Below are 25797 nucleotides of genomic sequence, written 5' to 3' on the forward strand. Positions count from 1 at the left end.
TCACTACCAAACCTCTCCTGTCCCAAGATCTTTGACTCCCTCCATGATTATTTTTTTTACTAAAATCTCTACTATTCCATATTTCCCTTCCCTCGCCTTTTTTTAAAAAAAAAAAACCTTTATTTTAGCATTCAGTAGAAATACAAGCATGGGCCTACAACCGCGGGGGCCGGCCGCTAGACAAATTAAAATTCTGCAACATCACAATACGACACAGCTCATCGGCCGACAACCCAAAGGTCCGGCAGCGATTCAGAGTAAAGCTTGTATTGGAATGCATTATCGGAGTTCAGGATAAGACGGAGGTTTCATTTTATATTATATTATATAAGAGGATCAGGTGCCATACAATCAAACAGAAGAAGCGGGGGGCAGGGTAAAAAACAGGATATACATATAATGACCACTTTAAGGTAGATTTGGCGCCAGAGCATATAGGTCGATACAGAAGAACACACAATGTACATTTCCATGTTGCGCCAATACTCGAGGCCCGCCCACAAATCAAATTATCATAGAAGCGAAAGCACGAAGTACAAGCATACGATAAGAATCCAAATGATTCGTAGTTATACTGACCCTACAAGAAGAAAGAAAAAGGAAGGCCATAGAAAATAAAGACAAAATAACCCCCCACCCTTCAGCCCCCCCACCTTGCACCCCTGCAAATGGCTACAGCCTGACCCCACTAGCAGCGTGCCTGTGGCCCCTAACAACTAAAACCCCAAAGGTAGGAAAAAGAAGAGCGGAGGAGGGCATATCTATGTGGGCTCCCAGCCCCTTTAGACCACCCGCTTGAAACAGCCACCCCCTATCAATAAAAGATAACCTTATGACAGCAATGTAGAGAAATTAGAGGGTACCGTGAGACACCGCCTAGCCTCTTGGAGCAAACAGCTGTAGGTCCAACACTTGTAAAAGCCACGCCAACCCATCCCGATCCAGCCGATCTTAACCTTGGCCCTTCCAAACAAAAACACGAACCCCTTCCAGCAAGACCCAGAGGCACACAAAGAAGCAATAGAGAAAAGAAGTCAGCAGAAATCAGCCCATGGCTACCAGCAGGCAGTGAGTCCTCAAGAACCGTAGATGCAGACGAACTCGCCCTCAGAGATGAATAGTCCCAATGTGTCTTGAACAGGAGTCGTAGCGTCACCAGGAAAGGAGAAGATGACCACAAAAGAGATGGAAAGTCACAGACAAAAGTCTCCGGGAGGGGAACGCCTGACGATGTCTCCAAAGCCGGCAGTGGTGAAAAGTTCAGCAGTACCATGCCATCCTCGGGAACACCGTCCACCAGGGCACCATCCGATGATTCCAGTACTAGTTTCTTCACGGGGTCCTCGCACGGAGTCAAAATGGCTGCGTTTTGAATGGCTGCAGAATCCCGTTTCAACAATAAGGCCGGGCCTGGTTCCATCAGGAGAATTTCAGATAGGCGCGAGTCCAACTTGCTCAGCAAAGTATCCACATGTGAGCGGAATGCCCAAAGTTCTGCCAGTATTAACCGCAGCGATGGCTCATGCACCGTTCGATCCATAATCTCGTGTTCGGTTTCAATCACTATCACCTCCCCGGGTGATTCCGGCACCCACGGTGGGGGATAGACAGGATCTCGAACGTGTAATTGCGAAGGATGACCAGTCTTTGTTCGCGACCACAGTCAACCCAGTTAAGGCTGCAGGCCAGTGACCCGAACCCCGGCGGGAGCAAACTGGGGCCGCGGGACTGGGGCCCCCACCAGCAGCACGCAAACTTACTCCTCTGTCGATACTGAGCACTGAAGACTATAGCCACCAAATCTGGGCTGAAACAAATCCTCCACTTCGGTCGACCAGGCCCAGCCTGAGTCTCCTGGCCGATGTTGTTGCACTACATCCCGGCTGTGAAAGTACTCCAGGCCCCGGCTTCAACGCTGGAGCAGGCCGCAAACTTACACTTGATGTAACTCCGTCAAACAAGCTGATAAAAGTTTCCGGATTTCACCATCGGAGTGCGGGACAGTTCATGCACACAGAGACTAGGTGTTAAGTCAGGATAACATGCAGGATATCGCGGCGGGTTACGAGGGTCGGCGGAGCCAGGAGCCTAAGCAGCCATCTTGCTTGGTGACGTAGCTCCGCCTCCACCTCGCCCTCTTTTGATCCTCCTTTATCCCCTCCCAGTGCACATTCTTTCACTGGTTTTCCACCTATTTTGACCGAAATTTCTTAGTTTGGTGGGGTCTATGAAATCTGGTTAACCTTTATATTTTTCCTCTTATTTTTGTTTTACGTCAACGGAAGCTCAGTGTTCAATTACGCTGATGACCTTCAACTTATTTTTACGTTTTCTGCCTCCCCTGACTAGGTTTCTTACTTTCAGAACACAATGACTTTCATTCAGGACTGGATGAGCTTAAACCATCTTAAACTAAACCCCGATAAGACGGAATTAGTCCTATTCGGAGGCTCATCCAATCCCTGGACCTCTAATTTTTGGCCTCCTTCTCTTGGCTCTGCTCCCTCCCCTGTGAAATCTGTGAAGAGTCTAGCCATAAAAATCAGTGACGACCTTTCTATGCACACTCAGATCGACATGGTCGTCTCCTTGTTTTTTGTGCCTTCGGACTATTCGAAAGGTTGTCCGGTTCTTTACCATTGAGGCTCTCAAATTCATTCTCCTTGCTCTTGTCATCTTTCGGGTGGATTATGCTAATTCCCTTTATATCGGCATTCCTGCCTATGAATTACGCCGATTACAGCTCATTCAGAATCCGGCAGCTAGACTGATTTTTAGTCTGTCTAGATACCATCATGCCCTACCACTTTTGAGGCAACTGCACTGGTTACCGGTCTCCCATCGATGTCTATTTAAACTGGGTTGTCTTATTTTAAATCACTAGTGGGTTTAGCCCCTTCTTATGTAGCTTCCAGGCTTAGAACCTACACTCCCTCCAGAAACTTGCGCTCCTCCTCTAAGAACTTTTTGGTTGTTCCACGGTTTGTCTGGAAGAAACATGGGGGTGCTGAGCTTTTCTTTCCAGGCCCCTCGATTTTGGAACTCTCTTCCTGACCATCTTTGTTTCTCTTAATCTTATATAGAGTTTCGTAAAAATCTGAAGACCTTGCTTTTTACTAAAGCTTTTGAGGTCTAAATTATTGTCCTGTTCTGCTACCGGTCTGATTAGCGCCTTGAAACCGGTTTGGTGTACAAGCGCTCTATAAATTCCCCCAACTTCAACTTCACTTTTTTCTTTTCCTTTAAGCACCCTGAGTGCATGTTCTTTTTAGCTGTCCCTCTTGCAATGTTCCCTCTATTTTTCCTCGTGTGCGACAGCAGAATTTTTGCTTGCACACCTTTCGAGCTTGTGTGTGGAATCAAGTGATGAGATGTGTGTGAGAAGGTGGCCTGATATGCAATGCTCACTATTCTAGTGAACACTATGTATCAGTCCAGCAACCCTTATTGATTGGTTGTAAGTCAACCGTATATAGACCAACTATACTAGTAGCGTGGATACGAGCAGTCTAAGGCTAAAGACTCGCGAGGGCGTGTTAAGCCAGCTGTTTACCACACATATACCCCTTGAATACCAAGTGAAAGGACACCACACAAGTGTTATGAAAATAAACAGTTATTTATTAAGAATCACAACAGCCCTGTACTCTTTATGAGGACAGGGTACTAAGCACAAACCAAAACTCTTACAAAAATACTTAAGTTAGCACAGTATATACAAATTGCCCGAGGGGCACGGAAAACCATATACTTGAAAAGTGGAATGCGAAATTACTAGCAGGTAAGTACAGTACTAATAGGCTGTGGAATCGCTAGATCTTGACTATAGAATCGTTAGATTACTTCTAGGAGACCCGGGGGACTCGGGTGCAGTGTGTGCACTCTCATGCGGAACAAAGTCTATGGTAGCTAGGAATTGAAAAGTTAGTGTTCTCGGGCGAACCCGACCTGGTAGGAGGAAAACGAAAGTGGATCCTGACCCTGGATAGTGAGGCTATGCTGGGGCACCGAAATGCCGAAGTTACCTAGCCCAGGGGCTGCAGCTGCATAGGACTCAAAGGACGTCGGGAATCCTCGTTGACGGACCGGGAGCCTGGAAGAAAGAAGTTGCTGGCAGGCGACCAGTGAAGAAAGTTCGATGGATCCAAGCCTGGATCGAAGGAAGATGACACCTGAAAGCAGAGGGGACCAAGTTCGTGACTACTAGCCAGTAGTCAGGTGGCACCAGGAGGGCACCGGATGGTAGTCACCTCGACTAGGTGAGTGGGTGACGCTGTGCTCGGAGATCTCACGGACCAGGAGGCGTTCTCGGCGACCAGGATGGAGGATCGAGCTGTCCCACGAAGATAGAAGCTGTCGGCGTCGCTGGACCCAGGATTGGGCAACAAAGCCTTGGCAAATTCAAGCCCACGCGGTGGACCTAAAATGGCGTCTGGAGTGGACCAGGAGGGTCCGGGGTGCCTCTCTTGAAGAAGGAAGCAAGGGCCAGTCTGGAGCAACCAGACCAGCAGCAGTGATGTCGTCGGGCGTCGTTCAGAAGACCACAAGCCAGCCGGCTAGTAGCCAAACAACGCGGTGCACAGCAAACAGCAGAAGGGCCCCACGCAGATCGTGGAGATGCAGGGAGGCTGACCTTGGTTGCTGGAGCTGCGCAGGGTTGGGGCTTCTCGGACCCCAAAGCACTCACCCGTGGAGGACACGGTGGGCTTGTTGTAAAGATGTTGTGCAGTCTTGGCGATCGTCGGTCCCTCGAGGTCTCGTCGCACTCACGGTTCTCAGCTTTGCTGTAGAGGTCAGAGGTGCCAGGGAAGCCGGGTCTCGTCGAGCTGGGTCGTCGGATTCGTGATGAAGGACTTGCAGCAGGCCGCAGTGTTCTTTAGGATGGTGCCTGCGGATGCAGGGTGACTACTCCTTAGCCACAAGGGAGAATCTTGATGAAAATCTTGAAGTCCTTTCGCAGAAAGTCGTGTCTTGATTCCAAAGATGATCTAATTTGAACAGGGGGCCCGCTCCTATCTTTATACTAAAAAGGGGGGGCTGACCCGGTGACTGGGTCCTGCCTATGGGTGGGACTAGGAGGGGGGTGGTTACACCCCTCTGCCATGCCGGACTTTCCCCAGGCCAGGGGCTGGTGTGCCCCTGGAACTGGTTCTGACCGGCCTATGCGTAGTGAGCACCGGGGTGCCACTCAGCAGTCACCTTCCTGTAAAGCCCTGCCTACCCAGGATACACAAAACAATGTCTGGGACGGGGCTAGCACCGCCCCTGACAGGAAACCCTTTGTCCAGGCTCCCCTCGCTGGAAGGACTCCCAGCTGCAGGGGGTCAGACTCGTGTCTGTGGTGGCAGCATCCATTTTGTGGAGCTGAGGCTTTGCTTAACTTTAACCGGGGTTCACAGTTACATACATGTCGTGTCCCTCTAGAAGGGTGGAATGCTAACCCCGTCGCCAGAATTGGCGAGGGGTTAGTATTCCAATTCGTATGACACCTTACTCGACATGTTTTGATAAAGCAATACCAAAGATAGCATTTAACCGCGAGGATTATAATGCACTTAAGAGTATATGGTATGCGATATCATGGAACAGCTATTAGGACTTGGTTCCCCAAGCTGCAGACGGGCTCAGCTCATGCCAGAGCACCATCTCACACGATTCCAAGCACTCTGCCTTCAGGATTGTTAAGGCCTGCCATAGGAGTGACTGATAGGAATCTGTGTGTCCATTTTAGGGTTAGATATAGGTATACTATATCTACAGCAAAGGGTGATTACACGACTTTGCCCCAGCTGTCAGGCAGCCAGTTGTGTCAAATTTAGGAGGCCAGCCAGGGGTGGCATAATACATGCTTCAGCCCCTGGTAGGCCCTGGGTACACCTATGCCCTGAGTTACAGGGTCTGATAAGGTGGCCCAGTACCAATTGGGAATGCACCTAGGGTACATGGAATCCATTTTACAGAGAGCAGTAGGCCTGGGGTCCTGATTGGCAGGATCCCAGGTCGGCTATGTCAAAAACCAGCTAAAACACAGGGCAAAAAGTTGGGGGCAACCATAGTCAGGATGTACCTTCCTACAATGTGCAACTAGGAAAATCTACTAGGTACCACTTTAAGGTTCATAACTTGCATTGGCAATGTCACTAGGTCTGGCTTGTATATAAAAGTGCCCCTGTAGTTATTGAGTTTAGGGACCGAATAAGTCTCCATACATGCATTTTGTTACTCTTCCTTGCACTCCTGCAGCTATCACTGAGTAACTTATTTTTTACTTTTACTCTTATATTCACCCATTTACACAAAATGCATGTACAAACTCTGCAACCTATGTAAGAAATTAAAGGAATAAACAGACTGTGAAAGTGTGCAAAAATGCCATAATAAGGAAGCAATACTGAGTGAGTGATAAGGCTTTATTTCGATACGTAAATATCTTAAAAGCAATACATTACAAACATGCAATTTCAAGAACTAAGAAAAAGACTTGTTATAATTTCATAAACCAGTCAGATAAAAATGCAATAAATAATTAAAAATAGTATTAAATTGAAATGGAAAGCCTTTTTGTTCTAATCATCCAAGCCCATTTTAGGAATTTGGAGACAGCACAAACTGTAAAAGGGGAAGTATCGGTTAATAAAATGCAGAGGGCCACCAAATGTTGTCTGGTGCCGAGGAGCCTGCATAGAGGTGCCAGCCATCGCTTCCTTGGGGCACGGTAATCGGGACATTCGAACAGAAAGTGTGCCACTGACTCGACCCTTGTAGGACACGCCGCACAGAAAGCAGAGGGCTGAGCCGTTGGGGATCTCCACCTAGACACAAAATCAGCCAGGGGTAAAGTGCCCACTCTGAATTTAAAATAGAGGGCCCTATCCAGGGAGATAGAGATTAAATCCAGGTAGGGCTCGAATGCTGCAACGTCTTTAATTTGTAAAAATGCAGTGGTTGAGTTGCAGTGGCGGGGGTAACAAATGAGTTTGTTGGTTACCCAGTCCCAATATATCTTTTTCAGGATGACTTTTGGAGGGGCAGAACGGGTAACCCAACAATTTTCCAAACCTAACTCCACCAGGAGGCTCTTGATGTCTCTTAACCATTTTATGCGATGCCATCCTTCCATTGCAATTACTTCGGACAGACCAGCTGCATAGGAGGCTAGCTCCGGTACCCTCCATAAAAGGCCCCAGAGGAGCAGCGGCCGCAATCGTACCTGGTCCATGATCGATTTGCAGCCCGTGTCGAGAAGCACTGGGATAGTAGGTGTGCTTGTTGGAAGTAGCAAAAGGTCTTTCAAAAATTTATTTTCTGCTTTCCCCAGTGCTTCTAAATTTGTGGAGCCCCACAACTCCGCCCCATACTAAGCCGCTGGAGCCCCTCTGGCTTTGTAAATGTCTATTGCTGGGGAGATGCAATGTTTGGAGGAAGAACGGTGTTCCCGGAGTATGGCACCCGCCACCCTTTTGTGATTAAGTAACATCTTATTAATATGTGGGGTCCCGCTCATAGTATTACTAAGGCGAATCCCCAAGTAATCAAACTCGAGGACCCTTTCGAGTGCAACAGAATTTTGGACCGGGGGTGGACCAGGGTATTTTGGGGGGTTCATGGATAGAAATTTGGTCTTATCCACATTAATTATGAGGCCCCTGAGGGAGCAGAACTCCTGGAAACGAGTGAGGAGCTTATGGAGACCCTGCGGTGTTTTGGCGATGAGCAAGGTGTCATCGGCAAAGAGCAAGGTTGTTATCCGGGTGCCTGCCAGGGACTGGGCGTCTGCTGGCTCCTTGAGCAGATGTTCAACCACACCATTGACATATAATCAGAATAGTGTGGGGGCCAGCACACAGCCCTGGCGGACACCCCTTTGCACTGGGATTCTGTTGGTTTTCTCCCCGTCCTTGCCCCACCGCACCTGTGCATAGTTATCTGAGTGGAGTTTGACAAGAAGCGACAGGATGTAGGCGGGTAATCCCAGCCCCTGCAGGACCCTCCAAAGCTCCTCCCTTGGTACTAGGTCAAAGGCAGTCTTCAGGTCTATAAAGGCCAAATAAAGACTGCCCTTGCCCAGCACCACCACCTTCCAGTACAGGAGGGTCAGCCTAAAAGCTTGTTCTATCGTACCTGTACGGAAGCCCGCCTGGAAGTCTGACAATATCTTGTGTTCCTCAGCCCATTGGAGGATCCTCCCAGGATAGCCTTCCCTGCCACCTTTTGAGAAGAGTCAATCAGGCTGATTGGCCTGTAGTTGGCGGGGCTGTCCCAACATCCCTTCTTGTAAATCGGGACAACCTCCGCCCCTTCCAGGAATCAGGTACTGATGCACCCCTCATAATTGCGTTAAGTAAAGTGGCAACCAATTTGCCCCATACCTTGGGATTGGCGCGGAGCAAATCACCGGGTAACCCATCAGGCCCCGCAGCTTTTAGTGGGACTACGGACTTGATTATTGCTTCTACCTCGCTCTCGGTGAAGTCATCCGCATTGCTAACCATTAGATCATTCACCTGGGAAAAGGAATCGCTAAGAGCCCCTAAAGGTTGAGCGTAAAGAGCCTCAAAATGAGTATACCAGAGCTGGGCGGGGATGTTACAAGTTATAAGCAACCCATCTGGCCTATTCTTGTTCTTAATCATACTCCAGAAGCTCCTTGCGTCCTTTCCCCTACTTGCGGTCAGAAGATCATCCCAAAACTTTACCTCCCATTCGTTTTTGGCCGCCTTTATGGTCAGGGAATATTCTTTCCTGGCTGATCCAACAGCAGTTGGGGACTTAGATTTATCTGCCTCTATCAGGACCCTTTTCTTGTGCCTGCATTTTGCTGTATACCAGCCCTGTTTTGTCCCGGAGTCTTTCCTGCTGGACGTGGTCCGGGCACCACTGGGTAAAACAGAGTTTACCCAGTGCACCAATTAAGGCACAAAAGACCTGTGTGGCCTCCTCCGGTGCACTACGCAATAGACCCAGTTTGCTCTGAGCCTCGACCAGCAGGACCCCTATGGTAGAAAGTTTCTCGGTGGACAGGGCAATCTTGGACCATTTTAACCGTCTCTCACAGTTGGATACCATAAATGTCTGGATATTTGGTGCCGGCAATGATCGTTTGAGCCTATCCATATCCCCAAGCCACCCTGCGGTTAGAGCAAGTGACAGAAGATTATGGTCACTGTCAATACTGTCAATGATCCTCATGTCGCGCAGTGTACTCCACAGACATACATCGAGAAGAATATAATCTATTCTCGATGTATGATTGGGCCTATTGTATGTGTGTGCGCCCTGCACATCTGATTTTAACCTCCCGTTTACCGCCCTTAGGTCAAATTCCAAATTTAGTGCGTTGATCTGTAGTGCCACTTGGGTCCATTTCTTGATGGGGGGGGGGGGGGGGGGGCAGGGCCAGGGCCGGGATCCCTCTTTTCGCGTCCTCCTCCACGCCCAGCACATCAAGACCAAGGGGCTCGAACGTGCAATTAAAGTCACCCGTCACCATGGTGTTCGAGTGCCTAGGCCGTTTTCTTAACAGGTCTTCCAGGAGTGCTATGGTGCCCCCCCCCCCTTGTGCCTCTGGCATAGACGTTGTAAATGTCTAGCTGGATGCGACCCCCGGGAATCCTTAAGCATGATGAGGTATATCAGGGGAGTTTGTAAAGTGCTCCTCCACCATGCAGTCCAAGGAGACTGCAACCCAGATGAGGAGACCCCCTGAAGGGCGCCCCCTCCCTGCCAGGGGCTTGACCGCAGGGATAAAATGTGATGAATAGCCCACCTTGTGACGGGGCTCCCTGGCCCATGTCTCTTGGAATATGCAGATGTAGTAGCCCTCCACGAGGGCACTCCATTCTGGCAACTCCATCTTCCTGTCAATTCCCGCGATGTTCCAGCTGAAAATCCTAAGAACTGGATCCGTCACAGCTGGAGCAGCGCCGGGGATTGGTTCGTTCTCACCCGCCACAGGTTCCTGTATCACTAGGGTACTAACCCAATCTTGCTCAGCTCGAGCCTGGCTTCTCTCATACGTGGGTGTGGGGATTTTGCTGCTCATAACGGGAGTGTCAGGGACAGCAACCAGGCTGCTCAGATCGAGGTCTCCCGCAGCAGTGTCATCTACCACCAACTTCTCAATTTGGTTCGGTTCAATATCCCAAAGGGTTCCGCCCGGTTGATTGCCAGGCTGCCTGAGGATAGAACAGAGGTTTGATAGGGAAGTCAAAGTAGTTTGTGTTCTGCCCCGAAGCAAAATCTCGACCATTCATAAGTGGGGTTGTTCTTGGGTAGAAGAATGTTAGATCCACTATGCTAATTCCCTGCCCATCAATATTAGGATTGGAGTCGCAGATGGATTGTGCTACTCTACTGTCTCAAGTTTACCACCACACATTCACCTTCCACTTTCTTGTGCCCAAAGCCCACCCAGTTCACCCTTCTTGCTCCTATGATATGGCCATCTAGACCCCTAGCTAAGGGTTTGTTGGAATTGAGCCAGTACATAGTTTTATTTGTTAGTGCCTGGGGGGGGTTTCGTTGGTGCCAGCCTTTAGTATGGGTACGTTAATCAGGACGGCAACATATGGGTGGCAATCTGGTGGCAAATTGACTGGAGGAGGTTTCGGGGCAGTTTTAGACCGAGCGGCCTTATGATTAACCTTAGGAGTTGGAATTTGCGGTCGCATTGGGGCATTGCTAGTATGTGAGTTAGTCACAGTATGGGCATTCGGGATGTTTTTGCTTGTTCCCTTAGTTGATACTTGATTTTTCCTCCCCGGGAGCTCTGCCCCACCCGATGGTTTTAAGTGCTTGAAGGTACTTGGAGCAGCTTTCGCTTGACCAATGCTACCCCCAGAAGAAGAAGCCTTCCGTGGCTCTACTAGTACAATATTGACCGGGTCCGATGTTATTACATTGGGTGTGGATGTTATATCAAGAGAGGCGAGATGGGACACCTGGGTGGAACCATTAGGGGGGGTCCCTCCCTGCACCTCCTCCCCTGTCTTAAAATGTAGTTTAATCAGTGCTTTCAGCGAGAAAAAGCTGTCCAGGGTCGATTGTTCGAGCCTGTCAAGCCTTTCTCCCATCCCTGCCACTTTATCAACAATCGGGGCCAAAAGAGATTTCAGCAGCCCCTCCATCTGGACAAAAGTAACCGGGGCACAGAGGCACAGGCTAAGGGGCTATGAAGGGAATAGCACTGGCATTATCAGCAATGGAGTCTAATTTCTAATTTAAAATATTTCTAAAGCGCAGCGTACACCTTGCGGTTTCTTGGCGCTAGGAGGATTGGCAACTGAGGGAGAGAGACCAGAAGAAAGAAAAGGGGGAGGTATTTAGGGAAGTTTGAAGGGAAGGCCTGGCTGAAGAGGAACGTTTTCAGATCTCTGCGAAAGGAGAGGTACTGAGTGGCAGAGCGGAGGTGGTCAGGGAGTGAGTTCCAAAAGGTTGGAGCCAGGGTGGAAAAACTGGCCCCGCCCCACTTTTTTCGTGTGAAGCGAGGGGTCTGAAGAAGAGACTTGGAAGAAGACCGAAGTTCTCTTACTGGTACATACGGGTGGATTAACGAGGAGATAAAAGCGGGGGCGTTGCCCTGGCGGGCCTGGAAGGTCATACAGCCGATCTTAAATAGGGAGCGTTCTTTTACAGGGAGCCAGTGAAGCTCCCTGAGGAGGGGGGTGAAATGGTGATAACGAGGAAGGCCATACACCAGCCGGGCTGCCTGGTTTTGAATAATCTGGAGTCTACGCAAGCTGTACGCGGGGATACCATGGTAGAGAGCGTTTGCGTAGTCCAATCGCGATATCACCAATGCGGCCATGATCTTAAGAGCCTGGGGGGAAAAGAAACGGGAAATAGTGCGGATAGTGCGGAGAGTGAGGAAACAAGAGGATACCACGGAGCTAATTTGTGAATGAAGAGTAAGCTGGCTGTTTATTTTAACACCGAGAGTTTTGACCGAGGTGGAAGGGGTAGGAGAGGGACCAAGAGAAGGGGGCCAAAAGAGAGAGTTCCAGGGGCTGGATGAACCACCCGTGAGAACCAGCTCGGTTTTATCCGGGTTCAGTTTAAGATGGTTGTGGTTCATCCAGTCCCTGATGAATGTCATAGTGGACTGGAAGTTGGAAACAGAGAGAGGAGAGGGGGACAGATCAAAGATGAGCTGGAGGTCATCCGCGTAATTATAAACGGTGACCTCCAGCTGCTGGAGTGCGAAGATGAGAGGAAAGATATAGAGATTAAAAAGCAAAGGGGAGAGAGAGGAACCCTGGGGAACACCGCAGGTGACTGGAAGAGGAGTGGCCGTGAAGTCGCCTAGCGGAACCGCCTGAGTGCGGTCCCTCAGAAAGGAGGAGAGCCAGACCAGTGCTGAACCCCCGATACCAGCCGCCTTGACACGGGTAAGTAAGATGGTATGGTCCACCGTGTCAAAGGCGGCGGGAAGATAAAGGAGGACCAGTGCCTGGTGTTTGTTCTCGTCCATACCCTTTCTGAGGTTGTCTAAGACCGCGACCACGACTGATTCGGTCGAGTGCCTGGGGCGGAACCCGGCTTGGCGGGATGCCAGTCCTCCATTTGCCTCAACATGGGCGCTGAGTGCCGCGGTGACGTGGCGTTCCATCACCTTGCCCAAGAAGGGTAGCAGGGAGATGGGGCGGTAGTTGGCCGAGATGGAAGGGTCCGCGCCAGGTTTTTTCAGGATGGGCACTATTGTAGTTGCCTTTAGCACCGAGGGCACAACGCCCTGTGCCAAAGAACTGTTGAGGAAGGCGATGGGGGGGGTCAGGGCAGCTGGAGTAAATTTGCTGCAGGACTCGTGCCGGGCAGACGTCCGCAGGAGACCCTGACTTCACTTTGGGGAGTATCTCCAAAAAAGAATCCTGAGTGAGGGGAGGGATGGAGGTAAGAAGGCATCGGACGGAAGAAGGGGAGGCATCAACGAAGGCAGACGAGGGTGGTGGGATGTTGGTCTTGATAGTAGCAATTTTCTCTACGAAATAGGTATTGAGTTGATCGCAGAGCGGCTGGGAAGGAGGGATTTGGGACGAGGTTCGGTCTGAGAATGCCAGGTCATTCACTATGCCGAAAATTTCCCTGGTTTTGTTTTCAGCAGAAGTTATTTTTGAAGAGAAGTAAGAGGTTTTTGCATCCAGGATTGCTGTTTTATATTTAGCCAGTGCTGATAGAAAGGGGGTTTTTGATGAGGGACTGTAATTTGTCCTCCATTTCCTCTCCGCCCGTCGGGCGCTCAGTTTAAGATCTTTTAGGTGGTCATTGAACCATCTATTGGAGTCCTTAGGTCGGCGGATGGAGATGCGGCGTAAGGGCGCCACTGAGTCGCAACCTCCAGCCAGCCAGGTGTTGATGGCCTTGGCTTGAGGCAGATGGTAAGCCAGCGAGAATGGGAGAGGAGTTGCGGAGTGAGGAGGTCAAGGAGGGATAATCCACTCTGTTCCAGTTCCGCGCCCAGGTGTTTTTGGTGTGCGGAGTTTTGGGCATCAGGTTTCGGAGAATGGAAAAGGAAATGAGGGAATGGTCGGACCATGGGCACGGCGAGACAGCAGCCGAGGCCACAGGGAGGTTAAGGGACCAGACCTGGTCCAGTGTGTGCCCATGGGAATGAGTGGGGACGGTAATGTGTGACACAAAATTGAGGGATGAAAGAAAATCGGTAAATTCTTTAGAGACTGAGCACTCATGAGGGTCTGAGGGCCAGTAATTGAAGTCCCCTAGTACCAAGACCGAGGCGTAGTTGACCACCAGGTTGGCTAACAGGTCTTGAAATGCCGGCAAAAATAAAGGCGAGGCCTGAGGAGGGCGGTACATAAGGAGGCAAGTGATGGGAGGGGAAAATGAAAGAGAGCGGACTGAAATGAAAGAGAGTCTGCCCCCTTAAAGACAAAAGGGGCATTGGTTTGATGCTTGGAGAATGAACGCTTTGGACCCCTTTTCCGCAGAGTCCTGTAACATTTCATGGAGTTCTTTTTAAACGGGCTGATAGTCCTTTTCCTCTTTGTTTCCCCTGAGGTCAGAATCTTAGGGTCCGGCATTGGTTTGTCTGAGGGCCCAGGGTCTTTTGCTGAAACTGAAAGAGCAACTGCACTTGATTTTGTTGGGAGCAGTACCTCGGAATCAGCAACCTCGAGGTGGGGAGTAGACAATGCTGCCAAATTTTCCAGCCTGTCTATACTAGCCCTTAATGAAACAAGTCGAGGTTCCTCATGTATGCAAGGAGGGGTTGACAGTTGGGCCGAGGAGCTCATGGGGGATTCGGCTCGAGCTATGGAGCCCAGGGATGATCTCTTTGACGGATTTAAGTCCATCGAAAGCCGCCGCTCTGTCATGACTATCTCCTTCTCAATGACGGCAGCAACCCGGGTTATAAATTTGTCCATAGTACCTATTGCACCAATTGAGCACCCTCCACTTCCTCCCCTTAAGTTCTTCCCTGAACGGGTTGTCATGAATCCAGGAAGCAGGGGTAGGGCGTATACTCACGCTAGGGGTAGTGAGGTCACAGGTGCAATCCGGTTAGCAGATCACAGGGGGGTGGCCCAGCCCAGCCTTTGACAGCCTCTGACTGCCACAGACTGCCTGCCCTTTGCCCGGGCTTAGCTCGGCGTCCCGTTCGTGTCCCGCGATGCGGGTCTCACGCTGCACTTATGCGCCTCCTGGCGCCATCCTTTCCGGTCGTGCGTGCGTGGCGCTGGGGCTTCTGGGGGTTGGAGTCCCCTAGCCCGCTCTCCGCTCAGCTGCCGTACTCCGAAAACGCTGGGGAGCAAGGCAGTGAGAGGCAACCAAGAAGCGGTGGACTGCTGGCAGGTAGGTCCGCTGGTGGACGCTGCTACGACCCCCACAAGGTAGCTTTTACACTGGCTCCCAGTAATCACATTAATTAGTCTGCAATAGTTAATCTGCAACACACTCAGAGCCCACTGCTATGGAACTCCCGCATACCAGCGTAGTAGTTTTCTAACTTTGCATGCCTGTGGGAGCGCAGGAGCAATGTGTGGCAGAGGCAGGAGCTGTGCATCAACAGGTTAAGTGGCTATGACTTTAGTCCACTTCCACACTTTCAGCCATTCCGTCCTGCTGCCCTGCCGTATCGTGCCGCTACTTTCACTCTTTCACTCTCTGCCTCTTACCGCTGCCGCCACAGCCGCTGCTGTTTAAAACCAAGCTCCAGCGCTCCGGTTTTGTTATTTAGTTTATGCGTACCTGAGGGAGGGCGGGAGCACTGGGCGTCTGATAGAGGTAGATAGGCTGACGGGCTGACCGGCAGGAACGGATGGAGCGGGTGAAACGGATGGACAGGCACAGACCTATGCAGCGACGGTCCTAAATTACTGCTGCACTGCCGTGTCGAGCCGCACCGCTTCTCGTCACCTTCCTCCACTCCGTGCCATTACAGCCGGTTACTGCCGATTTCAAATCCGCCGCCGCTGATGCTCTGTTCAGCTCCACGCCACATGCTGCAACTCGGTGCTCTCTGTTCCGCTCTGTGGTGCCACCTCCTATAGCAATACTATCTCAAAAGCTTTAGTGTAATTTGCCTTTTAATTGCCGGATAATTTAATCAAACCTGACGCACAATTTGGTCTTCCCTGGCCTCTTAATTCCAGTGTTCCTTACTATAAGGAAATAGGAATGCAGTACTACTCTCTGTAACCCCCATTTCTTTGGATAAAAGACCCTGAAAACAGATTTACCCAAGTAGTAGGTCAGTGAGGATTAATTTTACTGATTATTTTTGAACTATGAAAATCAGGAGTTTTGAATCACACTTTAACCTGGGAGCTACCAGATGGTACCCTGCAGACTTGGGACCCGGCACCACTGCACCTGCTTCACAATTTCTATCCATTTCACCTTTTCAAACGAGAAGTCTTTGCAATGAAAATACACAACCATACCCGCTAATGAATTTTAAAACTATCCTCGTCCAAAATTGATGTCTCATTTAGTTATGACGTGTCAGCCTCTGGAAAGTTACTAGTGGCTGACACCTGAATGAGGAATGTGTGCTCCAACTTCCAGAGTATGTTAATGTCTTTGAGCTGCTGTGAAGGCTCTGACTTTTCTCCTGCTGCTTTTGGACTGCCCTTCACTGCGGGTGTTTAAACTTACTTGATTCGCGTTTTTAACAAAAACACTTCTTTAAAAATGTATTTAGCAGTGCAGCTGCATTTCAAAGGCTCCAGTTCTGCACTTTACAAGTGCAGAGTAATCCTTTGTGGTGCAGGGTGTTTGTAGTTCTCTGCGTGGAGAGAAATCCCAAGTGTGCGCACCGGCTCAGGCACGCAGTTTAGAGGGAACTATCCTCTTGTATTCTTCTTTTCCCCTGCACTCTGTTTCCCTGCTGTCCATGTGCTTATCCCCCATCATGTTGCACTCCTCCTGTCACCCACCCCCCCCCCCCCCCAGCATTCCTGTTGAATCCCGCCCGTTCCACATTCCTCTCACCTGTTACTCCCCCTTGGCCTCCTTTTGTCTGTTGCTTCAGCTCCCCAGGGTTTACACCCCACCCCATTTTCTGCTAGCCGGTTTGATTCTCCCCCACCTGCCCCATGTTGTCCTTCTCTAAAGTAGTGCTGATCTTCAATAATTGTTACACTGGTTAGCACTGTCTGTGCATAGGTCTCAGCTCATTACTACCGGTTCAACACCCAAATATAGCAATAATCAACAAAGGTGACCAGTCAGCCTTTTCAAAGGGCATGCCACTGCGCGGCAACCAGTCACTGAGTTTTCATTAACTGTTGAACCTTTAAGGCTCCACTTTTTTTCCCCTCAAATTTGCAGGTATTCACCTGATGGATTGTGTTGCAAATGCGCCACATCCATATTTGTGTGAAACTGTTATAGCAGATATTGCCTTTCTCAATAAACTAGTTGTAACACTTAGGAAGTTTCAATAACTTATATTGCATTGTGCTTTTTTCAGTCAAATTGGTTTAATTGTGGTCTGCTGATCCCACACTCCTGCACGTTTTGTTGACCCTGTGTTTGCGCTGCCACATTTATATGGTTTACAACAAAGCTGTCCGGTTATTAATAGCTAGGCAGCTGACACCGCTAATACCACTACATAGCAGAAAAGGCTGGATCTGCAGTGTTTGTTTTCCTAAAGAGCAATTCTTCCAAATTGAAAGCTGTCCTCGTCCTACGAAGGGCCCACAACAACTTCTGACATGCCTGGATGCCGAACTTCTGGGTGAAAGTTGAATAATCCACTTAGACCTATATGCGGCAACTGCTTTTGTGCTGTGCACTGACTGTCTAAGCCATGTATCCTTCCACTGCTTACATTCCAGGAACATGTGCATGTGTTTTCTTGCTTCTTTCACTTTGTGCTGCTTCCCCCTTGACATCCCTGTCCCCTCCCCCAGCAGTCAGCGTTGTTTTCCCACAACCACAGTCCTAAGCTGGTCCGCTGCCCCACCCCACAAATTATTGCCTACCCACTATTCTGCCCCCACTCCTCCATTGTTCCCTCACACCTATATTGAATTTATTTTACTTTTCACTTTTGAGCAATCCTTTCTCTAAATAAGCGTGAGCTACTTTTTTGTTTAAATTTGCCAACCCAAGAATGGCATCCACGTTCTTTGGACATTAAACTTGTAAAGAAGGCTAAAATAGCTGTCTCGTCATGATGTATGTGGTCACAAATTCATGCATATGTCATATCACCCGCATAGAAAATTCTACCTTCAAAGTACACTTCACGGTGTGGACATCTTGCAGCACATCCCATTTTTCGTCCGGATCATTGTGCTCTCAGCTGAATACATAAGGCAGCAGCATGCAGAACTAACAATCTGGAAAGAATGAGCACTCTGTCTGCAAAGTTCCAGACTTGCGCATAGCCCTTTGACACCCTCACCAAATGTGGGTTGCCATCTTGTGCCCCTTTAAGGAGAAGGCAGAAACAGTGTATCATACTTTCACAAACAACCAAGCAGTATTATGCATTGCATTGGAATAACTTATGCAGGAAGGCTGGCAGGAATGTATGATTATGCCGTGATCGAGTAACGGACATACCAACGAGAAACTGATTGGTTAGGGGGCGTGTCAGAATCGAAAACAGAAACGACGGACACAAGCCTTGGAATCCATACTGGAAGAGGCAGTCAAGTGCATAGTGCGTAGTGAATAATGGAAGTGAAATTACATTTTTTTTCAAAATTACGTAGACATATGAAGATATTCTTTACTTTAAATGCCCCTTTTCTATTGTCATTTTGCCTTTCCTATCCCTCTAGACTACTTTTATCTAGATACCATGGTTTGTCTTTCTCTTTGAATCTCTAGACTTCTGTCTACGTAATTTAAAAAAAAAATTTAATTTCACTTCCATTATTCACTACGCACTATGCACTTGACTGCCTCTTCCAGTATGGATTCCGAGGCTTGTGTCCGTCGTTTCTGTTTTCGATTCTGACACGCCCCCTAACCAATCAGTTTCACTCTACCTTGTTTAAACTCTGTGCGCTACCTCGCCGAGCACGCCAGGCATCCACTGAACTTCCGGTAAGTGCCGCACAGCCCGCTGCCCCCTGTAATTAGTAAGATACTTCTGCACTATTCTGATGGCTGCTGTTTCTCAACAGGCAGTCCCTGGCGCCGTTGGAACACGTTATCATACTGCGGCGCGCTGAGCACCCTAATTTTGGTAAGATTATACTTCCGGTCACTGGCGCCTACTCTACTCCCCGCTTCGCATTCTGAACCATTATTTCCTCCTCTAGGGTCACGGTACTAAATTTCTGGTACTCCTCCTAGCCGGCCACACACGGGTGCCCGGGTAAACTCCTTTCAATGAATTACTGTATGGAATTCCGTACTCCCTTCGGCATGAATCTAAGAGCACCTGTGTAATTCCGGAGATCTAAACAGACCTAGCTCAACCACCCTGATCCCCCCTCGGTTACTCCCGTCGGCATGAATCGAAATGCACCAGCATAATTCCGGCGATCTCTACTGAATGAGCTTTATCACCTTAAATCCCCCGCAGCTCCGCGTAAATCACCCCACGAGCATGACTATAAACACAACTAGTTCACTACGTTGCGCCGTAAATTGGAAGGGCAATCAATTACCCTAATGCCCATTTCCTCTGCTTGGTCCAATCCATTCACCGTTATGGAACCCTGTGTTCCGATTCTCACTGTCCGCACCACTTGGCTCGCCGCTTTGCACGTGGCAAGCATGTTCACGTCCATCCTGAGCTCCACCGCACGAACTAGAGCCACCAGTCTAGCGACACATGCGTTTTGTCACGTTGACGACCGCCTTTTTGAATACTGGTTCACCTTCACTATTAGTCACCTACCTTAAACAATGTCTGTCTTTCTCAAAATAAATGTGATTCCATTTTTTCTATCTTTCTTCTTTAGGCAATTAGAGGCTAAACAACGTTAAGGCATTATTCTAATGTCCTGATGATGGTCCCTAAAATTAATAGGGGGACCGAAACGCCGTCTACCTTTGTAACACCTTACACAAAACGTGATTGCTATGTGATGGTGTGTCCTTGGATTTTTCTGTACAACTGCATTCATTACACAGAAAACGTTTGTCTGCCTTAAAAGCCCTTCTTTGTCTAAACTTACCTTCTGTATTGGATCCGTTAGTGTTGGGCTCAGGCTTGTGTACCACACTGGTGATCAGTTAAAGGTATTCTGTTTGAATTGAATTGTTTATTGAGTAAACTTGAAGACCTCTGTCCGGCTGGACATGTCACTCTGAATATAGAACTGATTCTGTCTATATTTATTGTTCCTTTTATTAATGAATGCATGGGACCGTTGTTGCTTGAAAAAACAAGCTCGAGAATTATTTTTTTTCCTGCGGCAGATTGTAACTGTTTGGGAAGTGTACAAGCAAGTTACATTCTACTTAACTCTTCCTCTGAATAACCATTGGATTTAACAGCAGCAACTCGACTATAAAGCGAAAGGGTTATGGTGGAAAGGTTATTAGGAGCGGTTCAAAGTTTTCTGTTTTAGAGACGTTGCTACTATCATGCAGTTCTTTAATTTTTGTGCGGTGAGCATTTCTTCTGCTATTGTTACCCTTTGGGTTCTTCTCTAATTGTGATCTTTTTTCCCCCAAGCAGGATGAAATGTGCAAGAAGTCTAGGAGTAAAGAGCTAGCTGACAGGAAAAAATGCCAGCGAGTGCTGGCTGATCTGGACGAGATCATTTGCAACCTGGAAAACATATTTACCTTGACCATTGTGCCTCGTGTGCTGATCCTGCTGGGGGGTAGCACCACGTCCCCCAAGGAGATGTATGAGATAAACATGGAGGGTGTCTTGGCTGGAAGTGCTGAACAGAGTCTGAAAACGAGACCTTGCCTTCGGAAACTCTTTCATTCACTCTTTGTCACGGATGCCTTTAGTGACTTCAAGTCTTCGCCCATAATGGGGGCTGTGCTCATGGTGCAAGGGCACCGAGACTGTGGTACAGAGTGGTTCAGGCCCAAACTCAATTTTAAAGTACCAAACCGTGGGCTGAAGCTGCTGGTCAATCTTTCCTGCATGGAGACTGTATCTGACATTACTCGGTCTCCACATCAGACCTCCCGATCATCTGATGACGACTATGTTTGGTTCCAGGCACCAGTGACGCTGAAAGGGTTTCACGATTGATGCCCTCAACAGAGGGTTTATAATTAAATATTTTTAGGTTCGAGTGTAGTAATGCTTCTAGATGCCTATTTTGGAGTTCTTCAAAACGTATTCATTTTTTTTAGTCGCCACATATAGCAGCAATATCAGATGAGTTTGTTTGACTGGTCTACCCTTCTAAGCTGCTTAGTTAAAATATATTGTTACACTTTTTGGGCATTTGAATAAATTTAACACGTTACTGTTGGTAACAGGGTATTGTACAACATTTCAGCACGACTCTATTTCACATTTGATAAATATTTATTTTGAGAAAAGCACAACACCTTTTAGAGGCAGGGGTGTATTTTTTCCTTTTTTGGGGAGGGGGGGGGGGGGTGGTTCCTTGATTGCAAGGGTTCAACTGTCCTTATTTTAGCTGTACATATTTAAGTAAATGTTGGCAAATGATCTAGAAGGATCATAAGTTTAATTTATTTATATCATGGAATCTGGGATCATAAATGTTACCTCATTACTCAGCTTGGAAACCTATTTTAAACGTGTAATTTTAATGTTTTTATTCTGCATGTGATTCAGCACAGCGAACTACTTCCCAAAGATGCTTCTTCCTAGTATTACTTGGTTAGCTTTAGGTAGACCTGCATGGTGACCCATATCTATATGATGTGGTTTGCTACTCCTTCATCAGGGCCTTGTATTGCGTGTTCCTGTGGTAACCATGCAGCTCGGCCTGTGACCAAACGAACGCCTTCAGTCTACATGCTGACTAGTCCCCTGGTTCACTTTCCACATTTGCTTTGGACAATGAGGCCTGCTCTTATGGACTGAGGATTTGTTTTATGTACCTTGGCCTGTTCGTTGGTAATCAGTGTTGTGCAGGTGGGAATGGAGACCAATCACAGGTCCTAAAGTCTGCTGGTTAACTATACTGTGAAAGGAGCCTGGCCATTTTGGATCAGAACCTTTCGTTACATGTTTCTTGTTCATTAAGAACACACATTCTGATTGCCTTGGGCAACTCCTTGGCATAAAAAGTAAATTGCTGTGCAATGACCAAAAAAACTGTTGGATTTGGTATGTATGGCTTCCCCAGGGGGACTCTGGTAAGTGAGTACAGCCCCACTAGTAGCTAGAGAGAGTAGTTAGATTGGTGCATGCATCAGAGTATAGATTGGTTATCGTAACCAGTAGCTACTTGTGGTAGGATGTTGTATGGAGGAGAGATGGCCGGTTTGCTTTGAAAGACTGGGATATGTTCATGAAATCATTGTATAAAAAACCATGGTGCCATTTTATGAGTTTGTATTGTATGAATTGACTATTAAATTTTAATAGCCTTGACTCCTACGGCAGAGTTTTGTGTAATATTTATTTATATGGTTCGTTATGTAGTGGAAAATGTGCATTTTCATCTGTCCTAGAACGGACTCTGCTTGGCTCACACATTCACTAATTCGTTTTATTTTAAGAATCAGGGCTCAAAGTCACAAATATGAACCATGGTATACTGGGTTCTCCATGGCTCATGTTTCAGGTTACTAACTGAACATATTGTTGTTCCCGGGAGGTGAATCGGTTCAAGCCTCCCAAAAACAAATCCTTTCAGGAAAAACAAAATAAAGGGCATGAATAACGAAACCAGAAAATAAATTGGTGGTTAGAATAAATTAACGAAAATAGGGTTGGCTTTGACTGGCCGACAAGTTGACGTTCAATGGGCAGTGTCTGACCCTTTATGATGTAAATTGATACACAAGAAATTACTACATACATATTGCATTTTTTTTTCTTCAGAGACTTGCCAGCATGTGTTTTGCAACTTAAAAAATAGAACATCACTTCTACATGGCAGAAGTTTTTTTTCCCCCAATTTTTGGAAGAGAACTCAAGCTGTCACCTATGCATTTTGTGTAGCCAGGGCATGATCTGTGGTCTTATTCTGTCATGGCGTTCTGTGGTGCTGCACTTGGTTTTGCATGATGCTGTCCGCTTTCTGCCTTTGCAAAACTGTTGCCTCTGTTCCACAACTAAGTTTTTTGCAGGGGGCTGTTTCTTCTAGTGCTCCAAGGATCTGTTCACGGGCTAGAATTTTGCCTGCAACTTTCTACCTTTGATCGGATCTTGCTTAGTTCGGGCACTATTTAGGTGACCTTGGACTTGCTGAAGGAACTGACCTGGTCTGGTATCCCAGGCACTATGAATCATCCATTCTTGGCATTATAACAATCTTGCTCTTCGAACGCTTCCCAATGGAACAGGACGTTATCTAATCCAGTACAGATATTGCTAAAGTTGTCTGCTAGCAAAATGCATTAGGGCCTGGAAAACAGAACATATAATGCTGTCTTGATGCGCAACAATGACCTCTAACCTTCTCCTTTTATCTGCACTACACTCTAATATCCCTGATCATACAATCTTAACACCCAGTGATCAACCCCCCCCCCCCCCCCCCCCCAATGTGCTAGAAGTTGACTGAGCTAACTAACGCCACAGATGTAGTCAATGCAGTCTGGTTTCCATGTACTTGTATATACATTTGGCAGACTACCGAAAGGATAAAGATTGCATAATCCAACACAAGAGATGTATAAAAAGACAGACACTGTACTCCCCCCCCCCCCCCCCCCCCCCCCCCCTCCCGTTTCACATTTTTCTGGATATATCATAAGTGGAAACGACCCTTAGGTGGCAGATTGTGGTTCAAGTGAAACTTGTGTTATGTTATATGGATTTGTAAAGCGCACGTATACCCGGAGGTGTCTTGGCGCTGTGGACAGTGGGGTTATGTACTTGCATCTAGTTCTGAAACAGCCAGGTTTTCAGGCCCTTCCTGAAGGAGGTGAGGGTAGGGGCGCTCCTAAGTTCAAGAGGAAGGGAATTCCAGAGCTTAGTAGTGTGAAAGTGAAAGCTGGGACCGTCCCATTGTAAGGTGCGGATTTTAGGCATCCGAAGAAGTTTAGTGCCAGAGGAACGTAGATTTCTGGTGGGCTCATTCCAGGTGAGCAGATTCTGTAGAAAAACCGGGCCTTTTTGGTTCAAGGCTTTATAAGCTAGGGAGAGGGCCTTGAATTTGATCCGCTGCTCCACCGGGAGCCAGTGCAGTTTGCGAATTTCAGCAGAAACAGTCATACCTGGGGATGTTAGATAGTAGCCGTGCTGCTGAGTTCTGTACACTTTGTAGTTTTTTTAAACAATTTTTTTGTACATTCCCCAGTAGTCCGTTACAATAGTCTAGTTTTGACTGGATTAGGGATGTCCCTACTGTTTTTTTGTCTGTATCGAGAGGTATGGAAGGATCTTCCTTACTTTCTTTATAAGGAAGTGACTGGCTGAAACTGTTGCGTTTGTGTGTTGGATGAAGGAGTTTGTGATCCAACCACACCCCCATGTTCTTAGCTTTTAACACTGGTGTTGGGGGCTCGCTTAGTTCTGAAGGCCACCATAGGCTTCCCCAACTGGGTAGTAAGTTGCCAAAGATCAGGATTTCGTTTTTTTCCGAGTGTAGTTTGAGGCAGTGTGCTCATCCTTTGGTTGATAGGGCGCATACAGTTTAGAAATTGTAGCGTGGGGGGGGGGCTTCATTTTTGTAAGCTGTTACTACGATCTGATTTTCGTCAGCGTAGGAAGTAAGGCTACAGACAAAACTCTGAATTAGCGGGGCCAGCTCCGAGACATACACATTGAAGAGTGAAGGGCTCAACGAGGAGGGAAGGGGACCTCCAGATGCTTCTGAGCAGATCTGAGGATTTTTTTTATTTTGTTGTTGTAAATGTGGACATTATGCTACAGGATGAGAGCTTCACATTGGGGAGCAATTGAACATCAAGGAGGCAACAAGTATCTAGTGTAAGTATTTCCAATGTGTACATGCATTCATCTGTGCATTGTATTACATAGTCTGAGAAGGGTAAACTTTGGGTAGAGGGATCATCTCATCAAAAGAAACCTATATGGAGGAAACTTCATTCGGAGATTTGAGTGAAGGGGGAGCAGCAGAGTATTGCTGTCCAGAAGTGCTGTCCATGAGCCAGGAGATGGAAGTGTCAGTCTTTCTATGTAATCACCGATTTAATGGGTTGGTGGTGGGTGCGAACAATAGTTAGACGCACATTAGTGAGTTATTGGGTTAGGGTCTGTGAGCTTGGGCAGGTTGCAATTTTTTTGTGGTCTGCCGGACTGAAAGATGTTAAGGAGGGGAATATTGGCGAGAAGCCGGAGCTATTGGAGGATTGAACGCACATCTTTTACCTTTTTAGTTTCCAGATGTACCTTATCCTCTGAAGACACCTTCAACTTAATGATGAGGTTAATTTATTTCTTTGGTAGTATGGTGTTCAAGGAATGGTGCTCTTGGAGAGGGAGACATGAGTTTGGTTAGTTTAGGACAATTGGGGTAAGATGATTTTGGTGTCTCCAACTAAAAGCAATCAATTTAGCAGAGAGACTGATTGGTCAATTCAAACCGCAGGCAGTCCTGCGAGTATGGGCATCCCATATTTCACCCGTAAGAGGTGAGGGAAGCTTAGTTGGCCTAGTTGGGTACATATGTCTGTTATATCTAGATATATTTATGTTGAGTTTACAATCCAGTGCGGTCTGCTCTAAAATGAGGCACAATGTAATGTCCTTCAGACCTTGTAAGGCCTCTTTCGTTACTGTTTGGGCTTTGGTTGATAAAGATAAATTAAAATAAGACTAAGTTGCTCTAAGAGGTGGGGGGGGGGGGTAACCTAGCAACGTGGATATACAAACCATAAAGTAGTTGTGCATGGGTGTATTTTTGTTTTTTTACAGCAATTTGAGTATCCTTATATTTGGGGTTTGGGCCATGGGCATTTAAGTCATAATAATGGTTCCATCCATAGGGTACATAAAATGGGGCTGGTACTGATCTTTGTGGAGAAATCAAAAGCAATATTAATGAATTTAGAGGAAGTGTTACTCTAATTGGGCAGTTGGCAAGCCTCATCCGTATCTGGACTACACTAAGGTTGTCACCACTATACAAAAGTGGATGGTAAGATGCTGAGCATCATGGTCCATCTTATTGGCTGCCACAAAGGCAATGTAGAATTATAAGGCATGCTTCACACCTCTCCATTATCTGGTTTGTATTTCCAACTGCATGGAACATCATAACATTATTTTAATTAATTTATTGGTTGTTA

General features: G+C 47.6%; 1 protein-coding gene across 3 annotated transcripts in view; it reads left to right on the forward strand.

The window, feature by feature from the left end:
• MAD2L1BP (MAD2L1 binding protein) overlaps positions 1-21973 on the forward strand; it is a 46071-nt gene extending 24098 nt beyond the window's left edge. For 2 of the 3 annotated variants that reach the window (XM_086926029.1, XM_086926031.1), the window contains exon 3: positions 20108-21973. In XM_086926029.1, the coding sequence (XP_086782155.1) occupies positions 20108-20644 (537 nt within the window). In that variant the 3' untranslated portion in view covers positions 20645-21973. The remainder of the gene's footprint in view (positions 1-20107) is intronic. The other variant, XM_086926030.1, reaches the window with a different exon arrangement.
• The last annotated feature ends 3824 nt before the right edge of the window (positions 21974-25797 follow it).

The sequence above is a fragment of the Lissotriton vulgaris genome, chromosome 6 (genome assembly GCF_964263255.1).
Source record: "Lissotriton vulgaris chromosome 6, aLisVul1.2, whole genome shotgun sequence".
NCBI lineage: Eukaryota > Metazoa > Chordata > Amphibia > Caudata > Salamandridae > Lissotriton > Lissotriton vulgaris.